The sequence below is a fragment of the Alligator sinensis genome, unplaced genomic scaffold (assembly GCF_000455745.1).
Source record: "Alligator sinensis unplaced genomic scaffold, ASM45574v1 scaffold800_1, whole genome shotgun sequence".
Lineage (NCBI taxonomy): Eukaryota > Metazoa > Chordata > Crocodylia > Alligatoridae > Alligator > Alligator sinensis.
The window spans coordinates 416,418-443,827 of record NW_005842655.1 but is presented as its reverse complement, the minus strand read 5'-3'; the positions used below and the strand labels follow the sequence as shown (position 1 = coordinate 443,827).

Here is a 27,410-nt window from a genome sequence, read left to right as displayed (position 1 = left end):
GAAGCATGCTATTTTCAAAACAGCAGGTGACATGCTGAGAAGGAAAGCACATACTGAGGGAAAGAAAGACCGTTCCTGTCATCAGAGATCCCTTCACTACGCTGTCCATTGGAATGGGCTCTGGCTGTACTACGTTTGGCCGTCCAACAGAAGTTCAGAGTCATAGTTTCATAGTTGGTAGGGTCGGAAGGGACCTGAGCAGATCATCAAGTCCGACCCCCTGCCATGGGCAGGAAAGGATACTGGGGTCAAACGAACCCCGCTACGTGGCTGTCTAGCCTCCTTTTGAAGACCCCCAGGGTCTTGGAAGTTGGTTCCAGCTCCTAGCCGCCCTGACTGTGAAGTAGTGCCTCCTGATGTCTAGCCTGAACCTACTCTGTCAACTTATGGCCGTTGTTCCTTGTTACTCCCGGTAGTGCTCAGGGGAGCAGGGACTCCCCCAATGCCTGCTGGTCTCCCTTGGCAAGTTTATAGGCAGCCACCAGATCCCCTCTCAGCCTTCTTTTGTGGAGGCTGAACAGGTTCAGGTCCCGTAGCCTTTCCTCATAGGGCCTACCCTGCTGCCCCCTGATCATGCGAGTGGCCCTCCTCTGGACCCTCTCCATGTTGTCCACATCCCTCCTGAAGTGCAGCGCCCAGAACTGGACACAGTACTCCAACTGCGGCCTGACCAGTGTTGCATAGAGGGGGAGGATCACCTCCTTGGACCTGCATGTGATGCCTCTATGGATGCATGACAAGGAGCAGTCTGCCCTCATATCTCTGTCCTTCTTCCCATGGACCTTGGAAGATTCTTCAAGCTCCTGCAAGGCTTCCAGAAGGACAACCAGGGTGCTGGGGAGATCACCAAAAACGGCACAGAGGTCTTTATAAGAAGGGAAAGTTACTATGGTGCATCCAAGCTTACTGCTCTGCAGGATCACCCTTTAGTACATCTGCCTCATCCTTTAGTACAGATCCCTCACCTTGGCCTGGCATTGCTTCTCACCATACCTGTACCCCCTGGCTTGCCTGTTTGTGACCGCTTCGTACACATCTGTGTTCTTACGATTCCTGCAGAGTTGGGCTTTTGCAGCCTTTTCCTGAAGGGGTAGAAGGGCCAGTACCTCCTTCCTGCTCCTTTCACCCTGGAGCACTGGGGCCTTGGGACATATCTTCCTTTGCAGAAAAGCCATCTTTGTCCACTCAAAATATATCTGAACAGAAAAAAAGGCTGTGCCCAAAATAAACTGAGAGCTTAAAAGAGCATGGAGCAGGCTTTCCAGTAGCTTGGCTGCAGGCAACAGAGTCCAAAATTTGCCACAGCAACTACCGAAAAGCAGTATAGGATCGGTGCTGAAGGACTGCTTTGACTGACAGGAGCAAAGCTGAATCCAACACTAGCTTTATATTGGTGGCTGAGGGCTTATTATTGCTTGCAGAGGTGGTGTTAGTCCACTGACACAGACCTTAAGGTTTGTTTGGGTGGCAGGGAAATAGGCATCACCTTTCGCCACCAAGCAAACAGACATCTATGCCCCTTGTTGCACCAAAATGCCCAACATTTGTGGCTGCGACAAAGGTAGCATGCATTTATTGTTATTTAGCAGTAGAAATCTATTTGCTTTGTGACGGGAGAGCCAGGGCAGCCTGGAGCTGCCTGCATTCTCCAGTCACCCTGGGCAGGTGCTTCAGGAGCCTGATCCTGCATATCCCAGGAATTCCCATTCAGGATTGGGCCCCTGAAGCCCTGGGAGTCAGCCTGCCAGCCTTCCCCTCTCTCAGAGACTTGTTCCCAGGAATCTCTGGAGTGCATCTCCCCAACTGGAGAAAGTCAGGGTTTCCTGCCCAAAGAAAGCCCCAAAGGGGCAAACCGCCCAGGCACTCCCAGGGCTTAAGGGACCTGACGCTGCACAGGAATTCCCAGGATGTGCAGAATAGGGCCCCTCAAGCCCCAGGAGAACACGTTGCCCATTATCCCACCCATTAATGCTGCAGGACAGTGGGCGACATGCATTTTGTCCAATGAAGTGGAACCAGCTGGGCCGGGAAACATCCAGACACCACTGATCTACTTCATTTGGCAATATTTATTTCTAGTTTTCAGCCACGGTGTGCGTGGATGTGCGCAAACATGTCAGGAGAATTCCAGTTTTATTGATAAAACTTTCTAAGGTACCAGAGACCTTAGTCAGGCTTTCCACATGTTAAACTAATGACTAATTTATTTAAGCTATAGCTACAACATACCCAGACTGGTTATTTACATGGATGAGATGTTTTTGAACATGTAAGGTCTTAAATATTTGGCTGTATAACTGCACGAGGTTTAAAAAATGGGGACTGGAAAAACACCTTCTCCTTTTTTGCTATATGCACTTAAGGCTGCACATCTGCACAAGCCATGGAAATTCTATGCACAAGTGACTTAATTCACTTATCTGGAGAATTTAGTCCTTGCAGATTTTTCATCCAAGCACTTTGCCTCCTTTTTAGGCGCAGTAGGCGGATGTTCTCTGACACCACTTTTGCATTCACAATCCATCTAGCTACATTAATGCTGCAGAAGTAAAAAGGCAATTTTCATGACCAGCCTTCTTGAAGACAACAGTTATTGTGGCCATTTAACTCAACATGAGACTAACGCACAACACTAGCATCATGTTGCTTCACAAATACAAAATACAAAACAAGGCATTTAAAACCAAAAGAAAATTGCAAGAACTAAAACAATAACATTACATGAGTGCTGTCACGTTCTGCGGACATAGCTTTAGCTTCTCACTCGACTTATACTTAGTGCAGAAGCATCCTGTGAATAAAGCCAGGGTTCTGTTAGCAAGAAAGCCACCCAGGATATTATTTCAGTACCAAAGTCTGCTTTACCAGTGTCATTTTCAAGTTTAACACATTTCATTCCTTGTTTGGGCTTTAAATGCTTTTTTTCACTGAACCAAAGCAATCATCACAGAAACTAGAAACCTCAAAGTAAAAAGAAAGAAAAAATGCAATGTTAAAAAGTTAAAACATATTAATCACAACACACACCGTTCTTAAACTTAGTTTAACTTCCTTGCTTAAAAAATAAATGTATTGTGTGCTGAAGAGAAGCACGACACATTCAAAAACACACACATATATATTTTTATAGCAGAACAGCAACTAGAACCAACTTAGAGATCAGGCACACAACAGCATCACAATTTGCTCCTTCAAGTCAGTTTTCTCACTTACCATGGAGCTGTTTGTACTTTTTAGAGTATGCCGAACAAGGCTCCCTAGTTACCACATCTACTGAATCTGGTAGAGACAAACAATACTTTTATATGGGGCATTTATGGTGTTCAGTTTTGATTTACACATGTGGAACTTCAAACAAAAGTCCTGCTTTTAATGAATTGGAAACATTTCCCCCTTTTCTCTCTCAGCAAGTAGTTTAAATTAGAAAAAAGAAATTACAACAAGTGGCAAGAGAATTCCCCAATTTCACAAACATTTCATTTGGAAAAACAGGTGACTGCTTTGTACAATGTCATTTCCGGATTAGCCACTTGATTCTTCTTCACCCCGTTTAAACCCATGTTAGGCACATCCAATTAACTGAAGTAAATAATACCACAGTGTGTATTCTGGATATTGCAACATGGCTGTCTTTTACATGATACAACTATACTGAGAAATAATACATTGTCCAATGTCCCACCAGGGCGGGGAGCAAGAACTCTCAAAAAAGATCCACATTGGGCTTTTACACATCCTGAAACTGTCCCTCCATCACACATACCCCCTTCAGCCACTCATCTAAACCATCATTTTCAGATCTCTGCTGATGCTCTAGCAGCAGGCAGCTCTGCCACTTTTTTTCCAGATTTGGTCCCACATGCATCTAACTCCCTTTTCTCTGGAATGGGTGAACTGCCCTCTTGTATGTCTTACTTGTGTAGCCGATAAGGAACTTATGGGAGTGTGAGAAGGAAATACAAGGGCTAATGAATGTAAAGCTGTTGCTGCTGTTGCTTTTTACAAAAGGTAAAGGAAGGGCAAGAAGTTGGCAACTTTCCCTCACTCTGCTCCTCTTCTATAGATCCCACTGGTGCTTCTCTATTAACACTTCAATGGTCCACAGACTAGGAAGGGGAATGAGCAGTCCTTGGAGCTCGACTCAGATCCCTGCTACCGGACTGCTGGTTACAGTGCACGAGTGATGATTTTTTTGAGAACAAGATCACGCATTTTTGCAGCTGGAATTCATTCCAATTTCCCATTCAGGGAAGGAGGCAGTTTTATTACATCTCTGAAAGTAGCATTTTCATCCATTGAAGACACGGATCTTAATCCAGGGAAAAGAGCCCACATCTTCATTCCAACTTGCTCACTTGTTTAAACATTTGAACAGTGATTGGCTAGGATAAACTATTTTCACAAAAGTTAAATCGCCCAATTCATCTTCTCTGACAATAACTAGTACAGGACTGAGGCACCGCTGTTCACATTGACTTGGGAGGAAAGCTACAGCTGGGTTTACAAAAGAAACTCTGAAAGGATCAAAAGCCACATTCAAGCTTTGCACAATCTGAAGAGGTGGGCACTTCAGGAGCAATGAGTGTTACTTTCCCCAGTCTGCTCTACAATCCAAAGATCACATTTAGTGGAGAAAGGCCTTCAGATAAGTCCATTCTCCAAATTCAGACCCACAGATTACTTTCTTTTAAAATTCACTTAAATTTAATAGCCATTTCAGGAAGTAACTGCATTCAAGACAAGGACATGGTACTACTGGTAATGGTGCACTTAAACTGGAAAAAATACTAATAAAAAAACCCAAACAAACCCCAAGCAGCTCTGAATTTTGTTTCTGAGCTGGAAGCACCGTCTCTGAACCAATCATGATTCCAGTCAGTCTTGCTTTGAGTCCTTCAAGGCTTGAAGTCTTTCTAACAGAGGAGGATGGGAATAATGCCACATTGAAAATATCCAGTCAGAAACAGGGAATCCCAAATTATCTTTGTTCAGTTTGATCAAAGCAGAATACAGGTCTTCAGCCTTCCCAAGCTCCTTGGCAAATGCATCAGCTTGAAATTCAAATCGGCGGCTTAGTACAGTCAAACAGAAGGAGAGAACCTGTGGGGGAAAAATATAGCAAAGTGACAAAATCTCAGCAATCTGCAATTTTCTTAGAGGGCTGGAAAGTCATCTGGTAAGAACATGCAATCTGTCAGCAATCAAGCTTGAGAGCATTGACAGAATTTTGCAACATCTGCAGAACAACCACCGCCTTGAGTTCTTTTTCTTGCAGCCCATGAAATAAACTGGGCTTTAGGAGCATAGTCCAAGGGGAAAAGGAAACTCCTTGCAACAAAAAATTCAGGCGGAAACAACTGAGCTCCATGACATGGAGGGCAGAAGCTCGGAGGTCAAGGCATACTTGGGGGACAGGACACTGGCATAGCAAAAATTCAAGTTTTTCCCTACCTTTTCCACTGAAACTGTTTTTGGTTTGGGCATGCAAACAAGCTACTGTTAAGGCTAGTTAGGGTGTGGACTTACAGCATGTCAGCTACTCTCTCCACTGTCCCTGTCCAACCACGTTCCTTCCTCAACAGTAAACTGGAAGGTAGCTTACACTTCAGTTAACATGAGCTACTTCACCGTTACTGCTTGGTAAAAGCATGTACATGAGCAGTTACTATGACACAGCTTACCAATGTTAGTAAGCCAAGGTGTATACCTCATGTCATGATTATTTGTTCATGCAGTCATTTCTTGTGGTTAATATGTAGGAATGATATTCCAGCCTAACCACAAAAGATGGGACTTAAAAAAAAATCAAACCTAAAATGTATTTTATAAAACACTTTTCCATGGAAACCTCCATGTTTTAAAAAACTAAAACCAGAAAAACTGCATTTGTGTCATGTGTCACAGAAGTCACGGATTCAATGATTCTCAATTCATTCTACTGACACTCCCCCAGGAAGCTGTTTTAAAATGGCCTTTTATTATTTGAATTTTACATTGTTTTAAAATTTTACATTGTTTTGATTTCTACAGCAAAATTGAAGCTATAGTGCAGGATACAATCATGGCCTGAAACTGTTTCTAAAAATGCATTATCTGCCTGCCTTTCTTAGACTGGATCATGTTTCATTTTTTACTTTAATATTCCATTTGCTCTTTTATGTTCTGTTTCTTACTGTAAACCACTGTGAGCCTTTGCTGGAAAGGGCCGCACATAAATCTAATAAATAAATAAATAACCTATATTTTTGTATTATGATCTTGCCTACTCACACCACTCAGAGGTTGTTGCAGTAAATTACAATAGGATTTCCAGACCACTAACCATACCACTTAAGGTGAACTGCTTACATAATACTGCCACCAGAAATTCCAAACAATTCCTTGCAATATACCAGGAAAAATGATTAAGTCACTACCTAAGCAGTTTGATATTCAAATATCTCTCTTTTAAAAGAGATTATTTTTCATAAAAGTTGTTATTTACCTCATTATAAGGTGAAAAAATGAACTGGAAGATAATCATCAGGCCGATCAGGGTAGGTTGGGTCTCATAGAAACCAAATGCAGCAAAGAGTTCCTTCCGTCCAATTAATACAGCAAACAAGAAGAAACAGAGAAACGAGTTCATCTAGAAAGAAACAATATTCCCATTAAAATGGGCACTTTAGTTTAGCATACAATTATTGATTAAAATTCTTATGTTACAGTTATAATCTGAAATAAAGGTATTGTTGGGGGGGAAAAAGCATGTTATTAGGCAATTAAAAACCTCTTATAACGCACAGAAAGTGGCTCACTTAAGACTGCAGTTAATCTTAACTGAATTTCCCAATTCCCAAGTCCTTGACTTTCCAGCCTTCACGTTGTAGCTCTGCAACATAATTATAAAGTTAGTGTCCATAAATCAAAAAGGAGTCTTACAAAAAAATGGAAACTGCCATATTACTGGGGTGGACTATAAAAAAATTGTATAGGCAGGCAGAAAGAAATCAGGAGGGTCAGGTCACAAATTAAACAGAACAAAATAAGAAAGCATATAAGTCACAAGTAAGAGGAAGACCAGAGACTGTGCAAGTCCCTAACTGAATGCAGCATGCAGTCCAATAATGATGCAGAGAAAGCTGAAGTATTTAATGCCTTTTTTTCTACTTCAGTCTTCACAAATAAGGTCATCTACTAGGTGACAGCCTAGATAGAGGTTGGCCTAATTATTCTGAAGTGGCAGAATGTGTTAGAAATGACTTAAAGAAGCTGGTTGTTTTCAAGCCGGGCTGGTGTGGATGCAAACTAGAGCATCTCAAGAAAACGGCTGAAGTAATTTCAGAGCCAAAAATCTTTGCCCCAAAATTCAGTGAGTAGGGAAGGAATGGAGAACCAAGGTGGCCAAGGAGCTGCAATACCCCCACCCAAACCAGACAAAGAACCGACAGAGCTGAATGGCCCAAGGCACTCCCAAGACTTCGGACTGAGAGATGGCCATTTTACAGCTGACAGCATGATTAACAAGCATAACAAACATGCTTGACACACATGAAGTAGTAACACAATTCTGCATTACAAAATACAGTAATTAGGATGATACTCAAAGACGCCCCTCGAGTATTTACCTGGCTGATGACAATATTTTTGATGGTGTGACCTAGCTTCCAGTGACCCAGTTCATGGCCAAGCACAGCCAAAACCTCTTCATTTTTACAACCTTGCTTCTTATTCTGTGTACAGCAAAAAGGGGAAGAAAAAAAATCTTAGTATCACCATTATCTACAATATCTTAACTGTTAATTTGCTTTTCCCAAGTCCCACACAAGCCATCCCAACTTATGGTTATTTTCCTCCTAGCAACAGAGGGAAACAAAAAAGTTAATAGTCTGATTTTATCCCTTTTTTATACAGATTCATACAGCCATCTACAATGCATAACTCTGTTGTACTTAGAAGCTTTAGAACAATGTTATGTAGATCAGGGGTTGGCAAACCACAGCAACTGGACCCAGATTCAACGCATGAAGAACTTGGATCCAGCCTGTGGTGGGAGGGAGGTAGAAGATAGGGAATTGGTGACACTTAGGGAAAAAGTGAACAAGTCCCAGAAGTTCAATTTAGAGGGGCCATGTTCTGCATTCCCAAGCTACCTGCTACTGCCCCGGCCCCCTTTGCGCTGTGCTGACGGCTCTTCACTGACATCCTCAACACCAAATCTGTTGATTCCCCACCACAGCTGTGCTGATTCCACTTGGTGTTGGTGTAGCACATAAGCCGAGACGCTCCAATAGGAAGGCATGCACTAAGCACACCTGGTATGGCAGCAGAGGTAGAGGCAGCTCACAGACAGCATCAGGTGGGTTGTAAGCAGTGATCTGCACTCATTAAAAGTTGCCAACCCCTAGTCTAGATAGTGATTTGTGTGCGCGCCGTGTGTAAACAAATCATAGGCAGAATTCTTCTAAATTCCCTAATGGGAAAATCAGTTTGCTTATCTCTGAAAGTACTAATCAATAAACTGATTTTCCTACTTTGAGAGATTTTTAGTCCTTTCCTTCTGTTGGTGAAAAGGAAATTTGGGAAATATCTGTGTTGCTAAACACTTTCACCATTAGCTTTTCCGCTCAGACATGGTCCAATAAGATGAAAACTCTGGTCTTGAGGCAAAGAAAAAACAACGTGGAGGCCAGGGGCTGTTTCCTCAAAGGAAGCAGGGCAATGAGCAATGGGCCACCTCCCCCTGGGGGCTCCATAGAAAGGGGAGAGACTGAGGGAGAGCTATTTTTCATGTAAGCAAATGGTCTGTTTGGCTGACCCAGCTTTCTCCTTTATGCTGTTTTTGCAAAAGAGGCAAGCTTAATTGAAAAACATCATTTGCAAGATGCTAAGCCCAAGTCTGAGCGAATTCCCCAAGACTTTAATAATAGGTAAATCCAGGGTTAAGTGAAACCAGTCATTTTATTTCAAATGGGTTTAATAAATTCAGGCTCTAGTCAGACAGAACAGGTTTGCTTCTTGTCTCACAGCTAAACTGTAATGGGACAGGCACAGGGAAGTTCTTCCTGAATTGAAATGAGGAATCTCTTTCCCAGTCCCTGAAGACTTTAAACAGGAAGACCATGGCACTGATTGCCAAGAAAAGACATTGGAAAGGGAAAGAAGCAGATTTTGAGGCCTCCAACGGAAAACAGGTGGTGAACTTGGGCTCAGTGAAGGAAGAAATGGCATAGGATGATACTATTCAGAACCTCGAGAGGTAGAAAAACACCAACAGAGTTCTCAAGGGGTTATTAGGAATCTCAGGATACAGTGCTTGACTTTCTGGTGCCATACCCATGCACAACCCCAGCAAACCCATTTACATCAGTATTTCAAAGATGCTTTTGTAATGAAATCATCTTGTTTTGTTTTAAGTGCAATTCTGGTTTTGTTTTTAAAGTTTATTCAGACCTATAATAAAACATGCAAAAGACAAAAGGGAGAGTTCTCTGGGGAATTATGAAAAACAACATGAAAGGGGAACAAAAATTAAGCTCACTTTAACTTTGGACTTTGTCTCTTCATCTTCAGCTTCTTCACTTCCTTCTGATGGTTCTTTGTTCAGTGCAGAGTAATCTTCTAGGAGGGTGTCAAACAGCACTATCCGCTTATTCTTGAAGAAGCCATAAAAATAAGCATTGCTATGGGAAGAGCGCTTGGACCCTAGTGGGGGAAATTTACATTAAAAACAAGGGTCAAAACACTTTATGTGCATTACAATATAGTTGTGCTACCTCCTATTTACCAGACCTCTCAGGGGAGTTCTCTCATTATGTAAACTGGCATGGATTCATTGCAAAAATTAGATTGCATACACAGAACACAAAAGAACTCTCTCGCTGGACAGCTTACAACCCTCCTTTTACCCTGACCCTGCTTCCTTCATCCTTTGTCAATTCCAAGACAATTATTTAAGACATCTTTTCTGCTGGAAAATGCAAATAAATGTTTTCCTTTTTGTTGGGAAGTACTTACTAAAGACTAAATCCTTGGTATATCTGGATGGAAAACAAACCTGTTAAAAACACCTGTATTTTATTATTATGTGCAGTAACTTTTCATACCATTTGGAACTACAATACTAACATCACCCATAAAAACTGGTCCAAAGCACTATGGGTTTGGTGGAAAGACTCCCACAGTGGGCTTTTGATTAGTAACTAAGTTGGTACTATATCACAGATCATTATAAGCAGAGTTGTTAATTAAACCAATTGGGGGGAGCAAAGGGGCATGGGGGAGGGGCAGATCAATGCCCCCCATGGTGAGGGAGGGAAGGGGCAGGCACTGCCCAGTGGGGCAGGTGGGGGGGAACCCGGGACAGCGCTGCGGCTTGTGGTGGCTCCTGCTGCTGCTTGCACCTTGGGAGGGCACGAGGGGGGGCACGTGCCCTGGATCTGTGCGGGGCAGGCAGGGTGCAGCTGCCGGCTGGAGCTGGTGCTGCGTGGGGCTCTTCTCGGTGGTGGGGGGACTCAAAGTGGGCACCAACAGCACTGGGAGGGAACTGCAGCCACCCCAAATTTCACCATCATTCTGCTCTCAGCGCCGCCGCAAGCCGCCCAATACGGCTCTGGCTTTTCCCAGCTCATGGGTGGAGGCAGGAATGTTGAGCTGGGACTGCACACAGCAGCCCCCACCCCCGGCCCGTGCAAGTCCAGGGGTACTCACCCCCCTCCCCCCCTTGCCCTCCCAGGGTGCAAGCAACAGCAGGAGCGGTCCCCCACCGTGAGCCACAGCTCCGCACTCCTCCCCGCCCCAGCTGGGCAGCCCTCTCTCTCATTGCAGGGGGCATTAATCTACCCCCCCAGCCCCTTCCACCACAATGGACTGACCAGCTGGAGGCAGCCCTCCATGCTGCCAAGCCGTGCTCTTCACTGCCTACATGCTGTGGTGCAGCTGTGCGCAGCACGGGCATTTATCAGCCAAATTATCGGCTCCATAGCGCTGATATCCGATACATCAAATTTTCTTTGTATCAGTACTGATCTGATATTGGATCGATGCATTGGTGCACCTCTAAAGAAAACGCTATATTTTCTTGTTTAAGGTCCTAAAGTGAGACCTAGGAGAGCTGTTTTTTTCCTGGTTCTGCCACCTATTTCTTAAATAATGGTGGGCAAGATCATGATAATACTTGCATATAAGAAAACCAAATCAAGGATGTACAATCATATTACTGGACTATATTTAAATTATCACTAAGGTACAAACTGTTATAACATGCCTTCATGGATGTGATAGCAATCCCATAGAAAAGGGATCCCACGTGCCTGGACAGAACGTACTCGTTTGTTTTGTTGAATGAACTGCTAAAAGAATCTTTAAAAAAAGTTAGATATCTGCGGCCTCCAAATAAAAACTTAACAGCCTCACCTTCTACAACATAGACCTTAGTCAAAGGGAAGTCAATACTCTTTGCCATGACTTCAATTTCTTGTTTGAGTTCTCCCTCAGGAAGTGGAATGAACTTATCAAACAAAGGGGCAATGTAGTCCGCATAGATTGTAACAAGGACCTACAAAACAAACACAGGTGTTAAAACAAGGCACAGAAAAATCCTGGGTGAACTAAACTGCAGTTGGTCATTAGCAAAATTACATCTTAAAATTTGAGAATATTTCTACATTTAGCTCTTCTAAATACACATTCAAGGTAAGACGACATTTGAAAATATGAACTAGCTAGCCATACACTTGGAGGGGGGAGCAATGAAGGTAGTGAGAGATCAAAACTGAGACAAGGGGGGAGGGACACCAGATGTGGTATTTACTAATATTTCAAACAACAGAAACGGAAACAAAAATCATCTGAAATACTCCAAATTTAAAAACAAGCACCCCTTTCATTAGGAGAGAACAGACCAAATGTTCTATTCCTCTGTCCTGCCTGCACTCCACATCCCACCTGCCCTCCGAGCACACCACCCGCCTGGAAGAATGGGAGGGAGACCTTGTGGTGTTCTCCACCACCAGCCTTTCAAGTGACACGGCAGAGGCACTGAAGCCTTCTTTCAAATTAAAACACTTTGGAAGCCAAGATATATCCAGTATCCTAAAGCCTGCACAACCAGAAGAAATATATATTCTTCTTAATGCTAAGGAAGCAGAACGTTAAGATGAAGGAAGAGGGCTGGCATGCGTATAAGTTGAAAGGAAACTATCTAGAAAGATCCCGCATATCCACTGTCTATGAAAAAGAAACTTGGACTTGGATAAAACTGGTCAAAAGAACTATTTTTCTTGCCCCCAAAAATGACAGATATCTCAATGAGATACTCTGTAAGAGATTTTGAGGCTAGAGACAGAAGTTACACATAAATCAGTTTAAGTGATCAGAAACTGGTTTAAACCTGTAACAGAACAGAAGCTCAGTGCATATAAACCAGTTTCAAAATGGCCAAAACTGGTTTAAGATAATTCTGACTGAATGTAGTATCAGACTGAACTGATTTGGGTCCAACCGGTTTATACAGCTTCTGCCCCAGACCCCTTCCTGGTTTAAGTTAAACCAGAGTCCTCCAGCATCCCGGCATGCTCTGCAGCCCTGGGCTGGGCTGTCTGTTCCAGAAAGCAGGGCTGGCCCCACCCTTCTCCTCTTGAGCCGGAGCAGGGGCAGAGACATGGCCAGACACAACCTGGCATGGCCCGTTACAGCAAAGTGGACAGGGAGGGGGTTAATTCTTCCCTCCCCCCCAAGCAGGGGTCTGCCTGTCTGCCAGCGAGACAGTGCCCCAGGGGCAGAAGGGGAGGGAGAAATTAACTTTCTCCCTCCCTCCTTGCCCCCTTCCCCTTCATGGGGTCATGCTGGGACAGCCTTGTCTGGCTATGTCCCTACTCCTGCTGCTGGAGAAGCGAGGGGAGGGGGAAGGGCACCAGTCTCCATCAGGGTGCCCCAGGGAGCACAAGCACGAAGGGGGTTTATTCCCTCCCTCCCTTCCCTGTCCCACCAGCAGAGACCACAGCCGTCCCAGCATGGCCCCTTAAGGCTAAGGGGGCAGGGGGGGGTGTTAATTCCTCCCCTTCCCCCACCGAGGGACCACAGCCAGGGTGGAACAGCCCTCCTCCTCCCTCCCGTGGGGCAGCGAGGGGGACTCTTCCCCCACTTCCTGCGCCTGCAGGGTGGGGAGGGGGGTGCTCTGTGTGGAGCTGCCTGGCTTGACCAGCCTGGGTGAGGGGGCTGGCTGTCGCTGAGCCGGAGCCACTAGGGAGGACCCCACCCCCATTGCCCAGGCCGAAGCAGGTGCATCGCAGGGCCAACCCAGGCCCCAGAGGCTGCAGCTTGGTCACAGGGAAGCTGAGCCCCCTCAGTGAGTGCAGGCTGGCTTGGCACATGCAGGTGGCGGCTAACCAGGCAGCAGGCTACCCAGGCTGGCTTGGAGGCACCACGGGAGGTTGTGTGTCTACAATGAGCCCCTGTGGTGGGCAGCTGCAGGACTCTGTGGCGAGGAGGGTGGGGGAGGAGGGGGAATAAACCCTCTCTGGGGCTGGGTAGCACCAAAGAGCCCCCCTCCCCACCCTGCGGGGGGGAGGCAGGGGACAAGGAGGGGGAAGAGCCCCCTCCAGCACCACACAGAGTCCCCCTGCCTGCCCCGCAGCAGTGGGAGGCAGGGAAGGAGGAACAGGGGGAAGAGGACAACACAGCCCAACTTGTGAAACTTGATTAAAACTGGAATATACCCTCTTTTTTTTTTTTTTTAACAGGCTACGTAACTCACATCATTTAAGGTTTGTTATCAATGGGTTATCAGGAGAATTTTGGTTAGAGATTAGAAGTAGCTTTCTGACTATGTGGGTGGTCAAACATTGGAACAAGCTACTGAGAGTAGCTGTAATATCTCCATTCCCAGAAACCTTTAAGAGCAGGTTAGACAGGCACTTGATGGGGATAATTTAAGTTAGGGATGATCCTGTCCTGAGCAGGCGGGTGGGCTAGGCAACCTCATGAGGTCCCTTCCAGCCCTACTTTCCTATATTCCGGTGACTCAGTGCTTGACACACATCTTCTGAATTAGAGACCAAATATAAGTAATTCCCCCCTCCCCCACATGGGGCATATGAGCAGCAAATCGCAGCTCTGCCCCAGCTCCAGCCGCTGCTGCAAAATCCCAGTCCCAGAGCAGCTCCCTGCCAGTACTGCTGGGGCCAGTCTCCATGGAAACCCTGGCCCCACCCCATCTCCAGGTGTCTCCATGGAAACTGGCTGCAGAAACACGGGCAGAGGCTGCTGGGAAATGGAGTCTGCTGCAGGCCTGATCCAGCCCATGGGCTGGACTTTGCCTGCCCCTGATATATTCAAAACAATGAATACTAAAATTCAGTTTCTGTAATTGCACAGCATTACACACAGAGGGGAACAATTTGAATTATTCACCTACTAACGGGTTCTAAATTAACTAACCATTCAGGAAGAGACCAGTATGAACAACTCAACAGGCAATGGTGTTCAAAGTCACAAAGATGTTAGCTATTTATTCACTTATTTATAGAAAACTTCATAGCCCCCAAATTTGTTTTCAGTTTGCATCAGAATAAAAATGAGATATTTTGACATCTGCACAAACACGCACAAGAAGCCCACCCCAGACGAGCCAACAGCCCACTGGCCTAGCTTTCTCATATCCTGGAATAAGTACCTTAACCACTCTGCTCTTGGCTGGGGTAGATCACTGTTTAGAAATGCCATTAGACCCATGAATCTCTCTCACTTAATGCCTTATCAAAATGCATTAGTTTTTTATGAAAACCTGTTATTTCAATGAATTTGCATTTTCCAACAACTATATCCCTCAAAAAAAATCACTAAGCTTTGCTATTCAATAACTTGAGCGGTGATCTAGAAAAAAAATCATTAGAATTACTTGGGCTTTAATATGGCCAAATGCAAGGTCATGCATCTAGGAGCAAAGAACAGAGATCACACTTATGATAAGACACAAGAAATGTGTCCTGGAAAACTCAAAAAGAACTTAACAGTCACGATGAAAGCCAACTGTACTCCAAATCCTAGTTTCCTAGGAGTTTGTGTGGTGGGTGACACAGCAAATACAACATCTGGACGTATAAACTGGAGAATTAAATCGCCTTACTTTGATACACAATTGCATTATAATAAAGATTGAGAGATTTGAATGTTTCTTCTGTGTATTGTATTCTGCAAAGAAACTAGGATTTGAAAGACAAAAAATGTATCTCCATACTCACCAAAGAAACAACCAATGTGAAAAGCCAGGCATAAATGAAGAAGTAGTCTCCCCCTATTTTAATAATGTAAAGCAGAAGAGATGTCACCGGTAATAGAATACACTGTGTCACAACAAACTTCTTGATGGCATCCTTAAAAAAAAATCCCAGTGTCTGTAAAGAAAGGATATTCATATTGTAAGTATTACTGTAGTACAGCAAGTTAATGAATTGGATGTCTGCCTCATGTTCAGAAACTACCATAGGCTAGAAGTAGATTGCATCCATACATAATGGGAAATACTCTGAGATCAGGCAGGAGGAAACTCCAGGTCCCAAACCAAGGCAGTTACAGACCTGTCCACCTGGCATTTTCAGTAAAACACTGAATGCAATGCAGAAAGATTATTTTTAGAGTCTATCCCAACCATGTAGTTGCTCCAGTAAAAGGTACCACCCACAAAAATCCTTGGCTCTTGCATATTTCCTTGACCTTGGTGCCTACAACATCACTTGAACACTACCAAATCAATTTTAGAGGGTTATTCAGTACATTCTACAATACCTGCTGATTGAAGCCATGTTTCTCCTCTATAACGAATGTATTATACAGACTCCATGGTAGGCCCGTCACTGCACTGAAGAGCGTAGCAAGCAGCAAAAACACCAATGACTGAACAATCTAAACGCAAGAAAAAGAATTCCTACTTGTAAATCTTCTACATCAGTGTTATTCCTCATCCTACCAATAATAATACTACTCTCACTACCAATAGTGAATGTAATGGAAATAGTGTAAATGGAACTGGCTAGCTGCTAAAGAGAGAGAGAAATGCGAGCTAAAGATAAGGCAATTATTATTTATTTTTTGTACCACTGGAACAGCCTCTTAGAGATATGTACATCTGGAGATGACCTGGTGGGGGAAGCATTTATCATGGCTGTGAGGACAGGAAGGGTAAGGGGCACTTTTGCTGAGAACTATGACCTTGGATTCCCCTTCCTGGAAAGCTGGCACAGGACTTGTGGAGGGACAGCAAGATATCTGTGGATGCTTATCTACATCAGAGTTATGTCACTGAGCTACCCAGTGCTAGTATGATCTAATACAATGGTGCTCAAGCTCTGGCCCGTAGACTGAAACTGAAACAAGGCCGCACTATCGGCCCAAAGAGCTCACCACAGGTCTGGAAATCTGGCTACCAGAGCTGTGGCAATTAATGTTACTGCTGCTTCCCCAGCAAAGTTCTGGACCTGTGGGGAGCCCTGCAGGCCTGATGACACAGCCTCCCTGCACTGGACCAGTGCGGTGCCTGGGGCTGGGCTGCAACTAGACCAGGGGCCAGACTGCACAGACAGACTAACCTTGCACACCAGCCTGTGACAGCCAGAACCAGAGAGATTAATAAGCAATAATGTGTGCTTCTTGGAGGCATTTGGTATTTTGCCTAAATAGGTAATATTAGTTAATATAAGCTTGTAAGTTTGTAAACTGCAAATGTAACTTGTCTGTCACAAGTTTAACCAAACTGATAAATTAACTGTTCATGGAACTGACTGGGCCCCAGAGGCAAAGCTGTAGCTGTGAGATTAGCTGGCCTAACAGTTTTTTGCTCAGGGTTCAGCCTTAGCGATAAAAACTGGATCTAACTGCTAGGCACACCCAAACACATTCCAGGAAAGCGTATCCCAAGAAAGCATATTCAACTGAAGCCTAAAAGGGGTTGGGATTTAGGCGGAGCGATGTCAATTTCAAACCTAAAGGTGCTGCATCATAATTTGCATATTGGATAAACCTGAGTCTGGGTAGTGACCTTTTATGATAATTTTAACACCTTTCAATCCCATAGGGCAACAGCTATAGGGCAATACTGTGAGTGGCCCTGAGGCCAACAGATTAACATAAGACTAGGTATAAAAAACACATGCATCAGATGACCAGCAGGAAGGAGGGAACAGAACGGTCATTTCTGTCCCACGCCCGGACCCCAGACTCCCGGTGTGAGTGAGGATTGGATCCTAAGCAAGGGACCTTCCCCAGTAATCCCTCTGACAGCGTCAATCATCAGGGACGCCTGACTTTGCTGGAATCACTTGGCGCGCACCTGGCATTGAGGGACTATCGATAAGTTGCCAACCCATGTCTGTCTATTTGTTGTTTTGAACAGCCCAGTGGGGCTAATACCCTCACAGTGCCCAGTTGGCCTGTGACAGATTGATCTATCCATCTATCTGTTATTATTATCTGTTGTTATTATTTTACTATTAGCTCTTTTATACTGCCTTATCTGCTTATCGCATTTATCTTTCTGTTAACTGTTGTGGGTGTTTAAGCAATAATAAATTTGCCTTTATTCCACTCCCAACTTTTGCCTCCTTGATCCAAAACTGAATCAAACAGCCCAGTTGGCCTGTGATAAAATTGATACACTCACAGTGCCCAGCTGGCCTGTGACACTAGCCCCACACTGCATCACACCCAAAAACCATCATACCTGAAAGATTCAACCCCCAGTCTGGCTTTGCACCACTTATCCAGCTCACAGGGCCAAAAGATTGTGCACCACAGATCTAATATACAAGCAGGCATAAAAGTGACAGGTTGAAGATACCACGAGACTCATGAGTCATAGGCCCCTGCTACGTCACACGTTATGCATTTAACTGGTTAACCATGCAATAAATTTAGACCAGCAACACACACCAAGTAATTATCACACCATGAAAATGATTATCCAGCCATGGAAAGAGCCAACCAGCTACAAAAGTTAGTGCTTGAAAATGTGCAACTCTATAGCTGGTTTCTATCCAGCTTTAATTTGAACATGTAGCAGGGCTCTTAGGAAACAGTGACCAGTCTGCTCTGAGAGTAGGTAGGAGTTTACTGAAAGCAGAGCACATTGTTTGAGCTCAGACCAACCCAAGCAGTGCCCTCAAAAATGAGATCTGCTGGTAAGGGCCAATGCATATTTCTCTTAAATGATTCATATTTATGTTCAGCAGCTTACAGATTTTGAATACAGCTTCTCCCTGGTCCTGTTGTAACCTGGGCTTTTCAACTAGTCATCTAGGTACAGTGACACATGCCCGAGCATCTGTAGCACGCAGTGAGGCAACCTCTGAAGACCCTTGTATCTATACACAGGCTAAAGGAGCATTTTCTGTACTTGAATTGCTTGTGTCCCATAAAGAACCTGAGGAATCTGAAGGGATTTCCCTTGTGGCAATGAGCGTTCCTTTAGTCAAGATGAGTGCCAGTCTCCTTGAGAAAGAAGAACGACAACTCTTCCTCCAATGTTCCTGAAGGCTGACTCTTTCTACTGCTGGAAGGGAAGGATTCAGCTCCCTTAGATCAGGAGTCAGCAACCTACAGCCCATGGACCACATCCAGCCTGCAAAGAAGTTGACTCCAGGTCTACAAAGGTCTGACATGGCCCAGGGGATCAGGCAAAATGCAGCTATGCCAAGCCACCTGTACCCTCCACAGCACCCTCCTCCCTGCTGCTCTCCTGTGCCCGTGTTTACCCTTGATGCAGAGTGGCCAAGCACTTGTGGGGAGGGTAAACACAGGTGGCTTGAATGCTCTGGCATGTTCAGAGTTGTGGCCCATGACAGAGGGCCAGGTCAAAGGCTCTGACCCAGCCAAAGACTGCCAAATCCTTCTCTAGATGAAAGGAGGAGGAAGTAGGCCTGGCTCAAAACTGAATGGAACATCAGTCATTCACAGCCTTTAGCAGGCAGTGACCCAAAATAAATATGCAGCTTCTTGTATCAAGGTAGGTGTTAATGTCTAAGGGGGGGGTTAGGGAAAAAGTTCTCTTTTTGGACTGGTTATCCCATAGCTGCAAGTGTCCTACTTCTTCCTCTAAAGCAGCTGGTGCTGTTTACGGTCAGCATGGATAATGGATTAGGTAAAATCTTGGTTTAATCCTGTATAGCAATTCTTACATTCAGTCTCAATAATATCAACATGATCTCTTCCAGAGGCAAAGGAGGGTCTAAGCCAGTTCTCCACTCACTATATACCACAAAAGTAAGTTCTTACTGAATGACTCAAAATGAAGTAGAACCTAATTATAGGCCTGAACCAGAGTCCACAGAAGTCATCAGAGCCCTTCTACCAACTTTGCTGGTGTTAGCTCAGCCCTATACCTAGGGCTATTCAACAAAAGGTAGATTTTAGCAGAAAAAAATAAGAGAAATCCTAGAACTATGGAAGAAGGATGTTGGGATATGTAATCACCATGGCAAGTGACTGCCATATTAAAATTCAAAGGCAAGACCCTGAAGGAAGACAATGTTTTCAAGTTTAAAATACATATTTTCAGAATTTTTCTGTTTTTGAAGGCCTTCCTGTGTCCATTCTGAGACTGCAAAAGGGTGTCATAGAAAACTGACAGCACCCGCTTGGTTGACTTTGGACATCAAAGACACGGTGGATGACAATTCTCTCCTTTGTAAGAGACTAGGTTGGATTTTAGATAGCAAAAAGAGACTCCATCCTGTCATCAATCCTCAGAAGAAATATCTAGTACTTTTATCACATGCTCACTGGGCCCCAATCCTGCTTTTATTAAAGTAAATGAGAACATGATCAACTTTTGTTTCAACTTTAAGCACCCATACAGTTTAAGAACCCATTGTTTTCAAGAGCACAGTTAAAAAAAAAAAATACCTACCTCATATTCAGGTCCAAACCCAGCACGAGCAGAGATTTTTTCAGACACATTCCAAAGGAAAGGAATGCCTCCACAGAGGAGAATCAACTATAAGAGTAAATACATAGAAACACAATATAAAAGCAGGTATTATCTCAGAGTACAAAATCATGATGACCAGGTAAGTATTTTAAAGGCAACTTGGAAAAGTCTTATAGACACAACCATTTTCTGAGGATCTACAATCTAACTTGGGGGGGGGGGTGGCACTTTGAGTGGGGTTGTGTACCAAACATGGGTCCCAAACATATGGATTTAGGTCATCTCATCTGAAACATTTTGACCGGATATTTTAGCTTCTAACTTTTTAGATTCTCAAGGATTATTAGACTAAAGCTTGAAACAACATCCACCCAACATAATCTCTTGTCCTAAGAGGATACTGGGGTCAGACCCCTTAAGGTTCAAATGAATGCCATTACTGCATTCTCCCTTTGGGAGATCACAGAATCATCCATCTTCAAGACCCTTTTGCATCCTGAGAGCAAGTTATCCAAAACATACAGGAGCAAACAAAAAGGGGCGAGACTTGGAGATCTTCCATAATTTATACCTCCCTTGAAAGACTCAAGTCAACTGTACAATGCTCAATTTCTCCCACATCAACTGATTTTGATCTGGGATTTGAACACCTGAGTGCAGTAATTTCAAACCCAAATCTTAAACCCTTGAACCATGGTTTCTCTAATCTAGAGGGCAAGGTTAGGGAAGCACCACAGCCAGCAGCTTTCTGGGGGCCATATAAAAGAGAGAACTGCACAGAAAAGAATGTACCAAAGAAAAGCTAATAAATAGGGCTAGTGATAGCAGAGAACTTCTAGTCTCAGCACTCCCAGCACTAGGTGAGGGGCAGATCCTGCAGAGGGTGCTGGGATAGGCAAAAGAGACAAGAAAAGTCTGAATAATTATGAACCAAAGCAGAACTTTGCAGGGCTGGCCCTGGCTGTGAAACCTGAAGAGGCAGAAAAGGTGCTACAAAATCACAGGCTGCAGGCTGAGGCAGCTCTCCGTGGCTGTCAGTGTTCCCAATGAAACAGCGCCTAACTCCCTATTTCAAGGGCATGAGATAGCTGGACACAAAGGCACTTTTGAAGGGGCTCATAGCATCCAAATGAGCTGGCAACATCCGCTCTTTGTTCAGAGCACTGAAAGGGCAAAACAAGCTAGCATCCTTCTGGACACAGATTCACAATCTCATTGGCAAGCTCCAAATTAGACCCTTGGCTTTAGACCTGTGAGTCCTAATTTCCAGCTTTAAAAGTTTATGAAGGGGATTAATGATATTATTTATTTGCCTAAAATAACAGGGGACTAGATTCAGTGATCCACAATGTTCTTTCCAATCCTATGTATATCACTATGAAAACCAGAGAAAGGCTGTTTGGGCACTTGATATCTATATCAGTTTGCAGAACTTATTTGCTTTCTTGGTTTTTTGGGAGTAGTACCACGATAGTATCTGTCCATTAATTCCACTAATTCGCTGCTGCATGACAAGAGAAAAGAAGTATGTCTCATTTCACCAAAAATTTCAGAGATACTCGTGAACATCAGTATATACCAAAAACTATATACATATAGGTCACACAATTCATAGAACCATAGAAAATGAGGGTTGGAAGGGACCTCACGAGGTCATCTAGTCCAACCGCCTGCTCAAAGCAGGACCATCCCCAACTAGATCATTCCAGCTGAGAGCTTGTCTCTCTGGGTGTTAAAAACCTCTAAGGATGGAGAATCCACAGCCTTTGGGTAGCCATGCTCCAAAATTTACCATAAAATTCATGAAAAACATTCAAAATGGAGAAATCAAGAAATTAATTGTGTTGCCTTATGTTCTATAGTGTACTGAAAAAGTCTTTGATGCTATACAGTTTCACAATAACACTATTTCCCATCTTGTTTTATAATTATTCCTGCATCCTTATAAAAATAAATCATTGTTTTACACTACCATTTTAATAACAGATTTGTAATATAATTCAGTTGTTACTTTGGGAGCCACGCTTCTAGAGGGCAACAGGTAAAATATTATTTCTGCAACAGGTAAAATAATATTTTTCAAAAGATTCTCTGTACAGAGTAATTTACAGCAATATAGTTTAACAATATTTTATTTCACATTATGTTTTATATAATTATGAAATGTTTATGCAACTTAGTCTTAAAGATCTCAAACAATAAACTTCCCAATACACTGGATGCAACTATCTTCCAACATGATTATCTTTCCATCTTTAACTTAAACTAACCTAAAAATAACCCTTCCCCACCTCCACAAAGACATAAAAATGTAAAAAACCTAAGATAATATTACAAAGGGATATTTTAAATGACATTAACATAATGGAAATACAGTAAGTAATATCAAGCAGGCACAATCATGCATAAATATTAAGCTATTTTTATACAGTTAATTGAATATGGCAACTGACAACGTATACTTCTTTATAACTCACAATTCATTGATTACATTTTACTGAGCAGTTTTATTGTCACAAAATTCACTTTTTTCTCCACTATAACACTTTAAGATGCTACATATTATTTTATTTAAGAAATGATATGTAATAATGTAATTACAGACCTAAATAAGTTATACCTGGAAGAGGGCAGTTAAAACTGTATAATCAACCTTTGTATTCCTTGTGTTTTTTAAAGTAAAAATTCAATACAAACGCACACATACTGCTGGAGTGGAGGGGGGGCAGGAAGGCCTAGCACACTTGCAAGCTCCATTGATAATGCATTACTACTTGGTCAAAATATGTTTCTGCTTGTATTCTACCTCCTAGGAGGCAAATAAGGGAGGTAATGCATAAATAAGTAGATTGTGGTTATGAGTGTTTTCATATAGGGGGGAGGAGGGGTTGTGAAGAGGAGGAAGGTGCGACCAGTTTTGTGTTGGCTAAACAAGTTGCGTTTAATACAGCAAGATAGCTAGTAATAACAGAGTTATGGTAAAATTTCTCAATTTTACCTAATGCTGCACTTCTATACCGAGTTGGTGAGAGCACTGGCCCTACAACTGCATAGTAACATTAAAAGTCAGATGTTTTACATTCAAATACAAGATACAAAGATAAGCATTGTAGAAATCCAAAAGCAGTTCAGGTACTTACAGTGCCTTCCACCTCCGAATACAGGCCTGACCAAAAACTAAAAGTACTTTTATCCAATTGATACAGACGAGATTTCTCAAATGTTTCCGAATCCATAATCTGTCCTAATTCCCATGGTACGTGGGTTGTTGTTCTGTACACCCTCCTCTGTAATAGCAAGAGAGAGGACTTAATAAAATTTTACGTCAGATTATTTACTTGTATTTCAATAGTTAAATCGCAAAATCCAGAACAGTTTTATCCACAGGTCATCATGCAAGTGTATCAAGGTAACAGTCTGTTCTTGACTGACTTATTCTCCATCAAACCACAAATGCAATTTCAGACCAAGAATTGAGAGATGTGTTTCATATTCATTCCTAGCCTTTAAAAATATACACAAAAATAATTTTCTATAAATGTCACAGAAATAGCTTCCAATCCAGAGCATGTTCTGGAACTGTAACAATGCAGAATGCCAATCAAAGGGAATTTTCCCTTCTGATGCATGTGTGGGACTCCCAATGACTTTGCTGAGAACTTCAAGTGCACAAGTATGGCTCAAATATCATAAACCAGGACTTTCATTTCACTTATGGGAAACAGAATTTCCCCCTGTTCCTTAATGATGTATTTGAATCTATAAGAACACAAGTACATTTACTTTTGTCTATTAGGCTAAGGAGACCTCAACTGTCCCGTCTTTCACTGCATACTTCCCTGAAGACAAGTGACAGGCAGCTCCTACCCAAACTTTTGTGCAAGCGTGAAAACCAGAACTGAAGACAGTGCCTAGTAAAAGGCTCACTAATACCATCAACAACAATAATGCTTTCTACCTTCTCCTTAATAGTTCCCTACTTAAGATGTTCTCTTTCAACCACTTCTAGCTGGTATGTACGTTCAGCCAGCGAGTCACATTTTGGGATCAAAGTCATACTTTCCACAATATGGTCCCCCAGTCTTCACGCATGACTTACACCTCCTTTGTTCCTTGATGAATGACATGGCATGCGGCCATAATAAAACACTTAAGGCTCAAAGAAGGTCACATTCCCGAACAATACAGATAAGTACAAAAAAAATTAACCATCTTTATAACAACAAAGCAAAGGTACCAGAGCTGGTGAGGGACAATAGGGAATGGTTAGGTGGTTGCTATAAGAAGAATTTTAAAGAAAGGGGAAGAAGGGTCAGAGTGGAGCAAATGGAAATGGCAACATAACACTGCTCAGAGTTTTTCATTTTGCGCTTTTTGTTTTTGAGATTGTTTGCCAGATAATAAATAAGGAAGAGACATTAGAGGGATCAAAGCTTGAAGCCTGTTACCTACTGCACTGGCAATATATGCAGCTTCTGCAAACTGTGTTGCCAAAGACTTTATATTTTCTTTCAGATCATTGGCTAAAGATACTGAAGTAGCATTAAGCATAATAAAAAATCCCTATGGGACCTACCGGAAATACTTGCTTGGTACACCTGATATCAAATACTAGCTTCCCAGAGGGAGGAAAAACTCAACAAGCAAACAACCACCACCACCCACACACACATCCTCTCAAACTTTAATTTTTTAAGGCCACTTTGAAAGTCTATTAATATGGAGCAGGCAGGGGTATCAAGTATGCAGCCCACAGGCCTGGTTTGCCCCATGGAGCCATCTGGTTCACAGGGCTCTTAGAGGGGCTGGGAATTCAGAGGCAGGGTAAGTGTGGGCATGGCTTGCTCAAATATCATAAACCAGGACTTTCATTTCACTTATGTGGTGAATTCCCAGGTGGGGCCGGGTGAGTACAAGTGCTGCCCAGCCAGGGCCGGATGGGCGCAAGGAAGGGTGGGGCGGAGGCTCCTGCTGCTGCGAGCTGCTTGTGTGGCTGCTCAACCAGGGGTTCGTGCCACTGTTCTCGGAGGGCACATGCCTCTGGATCTGTGTGGGGTGAGGTGGGCGCAGAGCTGACCCAAGCAGGGTGTGGGGCCCTGCCCCTGCTCTGATCCCACGCGCCCCGGACCCAAAGAAGCTGCCAGCACCATTGGCAGCAGCTGGCGGGGGCGGAGGGGAAGCAAATGCCCGGATGTGAAGCAAGTAGTGACAGCGTGGAGTCGCCAGGGCTGCTCTGCCTGCTCCGCGGGGCCCAGGGCAGTCACACCAATTCACCGCCCCCACGGATGGCCCTGGGTGGGCAGGATGGGCCTCACTGTGCTGCATGGTCAGGCAGCAGGGGCTTAATTGGCGGACAGCGAATTTTCAGGTGGCTGCAGCCTCCCCATGGCCCCCCCTGGGCCTAATGCCCTGCTGCTGCCTACCCAACCAGGGCAGGGTGGGCACTGGACAACGCTGCAGGGAGGTGGGGGCCGCTTGTCTGCAGGCAGCGCAGCAGCTCCACTCCGTGCCCGTCCTGCCCCGGCTGGGCAGGCAGCAGCAGGGCACAGAGGGGGTCGCGTGCCTGCGGAGAGGGGGCACGGGGAGGCTGCAGCCACCTGAAAATTCGTCATCTGCCCGGAGTGCAGTCCAGTGCAGCCTGGCCCTCCCGCCCCACCCCGTGCAGCTCTGGAGGCACACGCCTCCCCACGTCCTCCCACACTAGCAGCAAGAGCAACTGCCAGTGGAGGTGTCACACAAGCAGCTCGCTGCAGCGGGAGCCTTTGCCTCTCCCTCCTCACGCCCACCTGGCCCCGGCTGGGCAGCGCTTCTTACCACAGTCCCTCCCTCACCGTGGGGAGCGCTGATCTGCCCCCCACGCCCTTTCCCTTCCCCCTCCACTTCCACCACGACACAACCGGACACACCAGCTGCAGGCTGCTGCCTCCAGCTTCTTAAAGGAAGCTATCTCCCATTTGTAACGCTGCTCCGATGGGAAAAATGGTCCCGACTCACGTTTCAACTTGACACGGTTTTCAAGGCACGCAGCCTTTGTACCAGCAGCACGTGCGCTACATCTATACCAACCAATGCTCCAGCCAGGTCTAGAGACGAGAAGGGCGGCTGAAGAGCCGCAGTGAGCCACACACCGGAGTCATGACTCAGTACCCTCATTTGAATTTGAATTTTTTAAAAAGCCACGTGGCAGCGGTGGGGCGTCCCAGGGAGACGAGCCGGGCTGCGCCTCTCCCGGCAGCGGAGCGGGGTTTCCAGCGGGCTCCGCAGCGCTTCGAAGTCCAGGTCCCGGGAGGCGGTTGGGGGGGGCAACGAGACGGGGCTGCAGCACGCGGCTCCCCCCGCGCGGACGAGCGGCCCGGGCCGCCCCCACGCCTGGAGGGAGAAGGCACGTGAGGCCGGCAGCCGGGCCCACCGCCCCCCCGGCAGCGGCAGCGCCATGGCGGCCCCGCGCAGCCGGCGCCGCTTCCGGCTTCCGCCCGCGGTGCAGCCCTCAAACCCGTCCGGCCGCGCGCGCTCTGCCTCACGTCAGCGCCACCGCCACCGCCACCACTTCCGGTCCGTGTCATTGCGGCCCGGCTCCCCGCCCTCGCCCCACTTCCGGGGGGGGTGTTGCACCCAAACGCTTCCCCGCGCCAGCGTGGCCAGGCACGATTGTGACCGTGTCCGTAGGATCACTGCGCCCTTGCAGTCGGCGCTAGTCACAGGGCTCAAAGCGCACGGTGGTTTTTGAGGCAGGTAATGGATGCAGTATAGGTACAACTGATCGAGGCAGATAATTGATGCAGTATAGGTTTATGGAAAACCCAAGTGTGGGGGTGGGTTTTACGACCCCCAGAACTCAGGGAGACTTACCCAAGTCTGTGCTTGCTGCCAGGGCTCTCTCCTGACACTTGCCTCCAAATAAAGAAATGCTTCAGCTTTGATGACCCACTTCTCAAATTGGGGAGAGTTGCCATGAGCAATATAAAGTAAATAAGACTACTTATTTGCATATTGATGGCATATTTTTTTCAATGTACTAATTTTGAGCTTCCACTATGGTCATTTTGTATTTGAGACCTGGCAATGCTGCCCCGTGCCCGGCCTGGAGCCAGGTGTTACCTGTCTAGTGCTACCATTAATGCTTCTGTGGCCACACCCTGCTGCTAAAGCAGGCGGTGCCCAGTTTCCAACCTGTTGATCCTGGGGCCAGCTCCCCCTTGTGCCACCACAAAGCCCTTGTCTCTGTTTGTTCCCCCTTGGCCCTGCTGGTAGCAAAACCCCTTTACTGACACCTGCTTCCATCCCACGTCCCTGACACCAGGCCCCTCCCCTTGGCGCTGCTACTCAGGGCTTCCATGTGCCATGCTCCTTCCTCGTATCACTGCAAAGCCTCAACCTAAGTTGGGCACCTGCCTCCAAACTCATTGCAAAACCTTGTGGTTTCTAGGGGACTTAAATGCTGGCTAAGCAGCACCACGAAGGAGCGAACACCAGTTTCTAGATTGTAGTAGGGTGGGAGGCAGATTTTAGA

General features: G+C 45.0%; 1 protein-coding gene across 1 annotated transcript; it reads right to left on the bottom strand.

Moving 5' to 3' along the window:
• Window positions 1-2,995: 2,995 nt before the first annotated feature.
• On the bottom strand, window positions 2,996-24,451 carry ZMPSTE24 (zinc metallopeptidase STE24). The gene is made up of 10 exons (XM_025215593.1): window positions 24,353-24,451; window positions 23,041-23,187; window positions 19,880-19,966; window positions 15,766-15,882; window positions 15,222-15,374; window positions 11,395-11,536; window positions 9,521-9,684; window positions 7,608-7,712; window positions 6,485-6,628; window positions 2,996-5,100 (listed from the first exon to the last, which is right to left on the bottom strand). The coding sequence occupies exons 1-10, from the start codon at window positions 24,449-24,451 to the stop codon at window positions 4,876-4,878; spliced, it is 1,383 nt and encodes a 460-aa protein (XP_025071378.1). The 3' UTR covers window positions 2,996-4,875.
• Window positions 24,452-27,410: the final 2,959 nt, after the last annotated feature.

Bases quoted from the DNA above. Each gene is read 5' to 3' on its own strand.
- ZMPSTE24 (XM_025215593.1), bottom strand. From the start codon at position 24,451: ATGCTTAATGCTACTTCAGTATCTTTAGCCAATGATCTGAAAGAAAAT. The intron at 11,537-15,221 runs GTGAGTATGGAG...TTTGTTTTGTAG, and splicing joins TCACATTGGTTGTTTCTTTG to GTCCTTGTTACAATCTATGC. The intron at 9,685-11,394 runs GTGAGGCTGTTA...TTCCCCCACTAG, and splicing joins TAAGGTCTATGTTGTAGAAG to GGTCCAAGCGCTCTTCCCAT.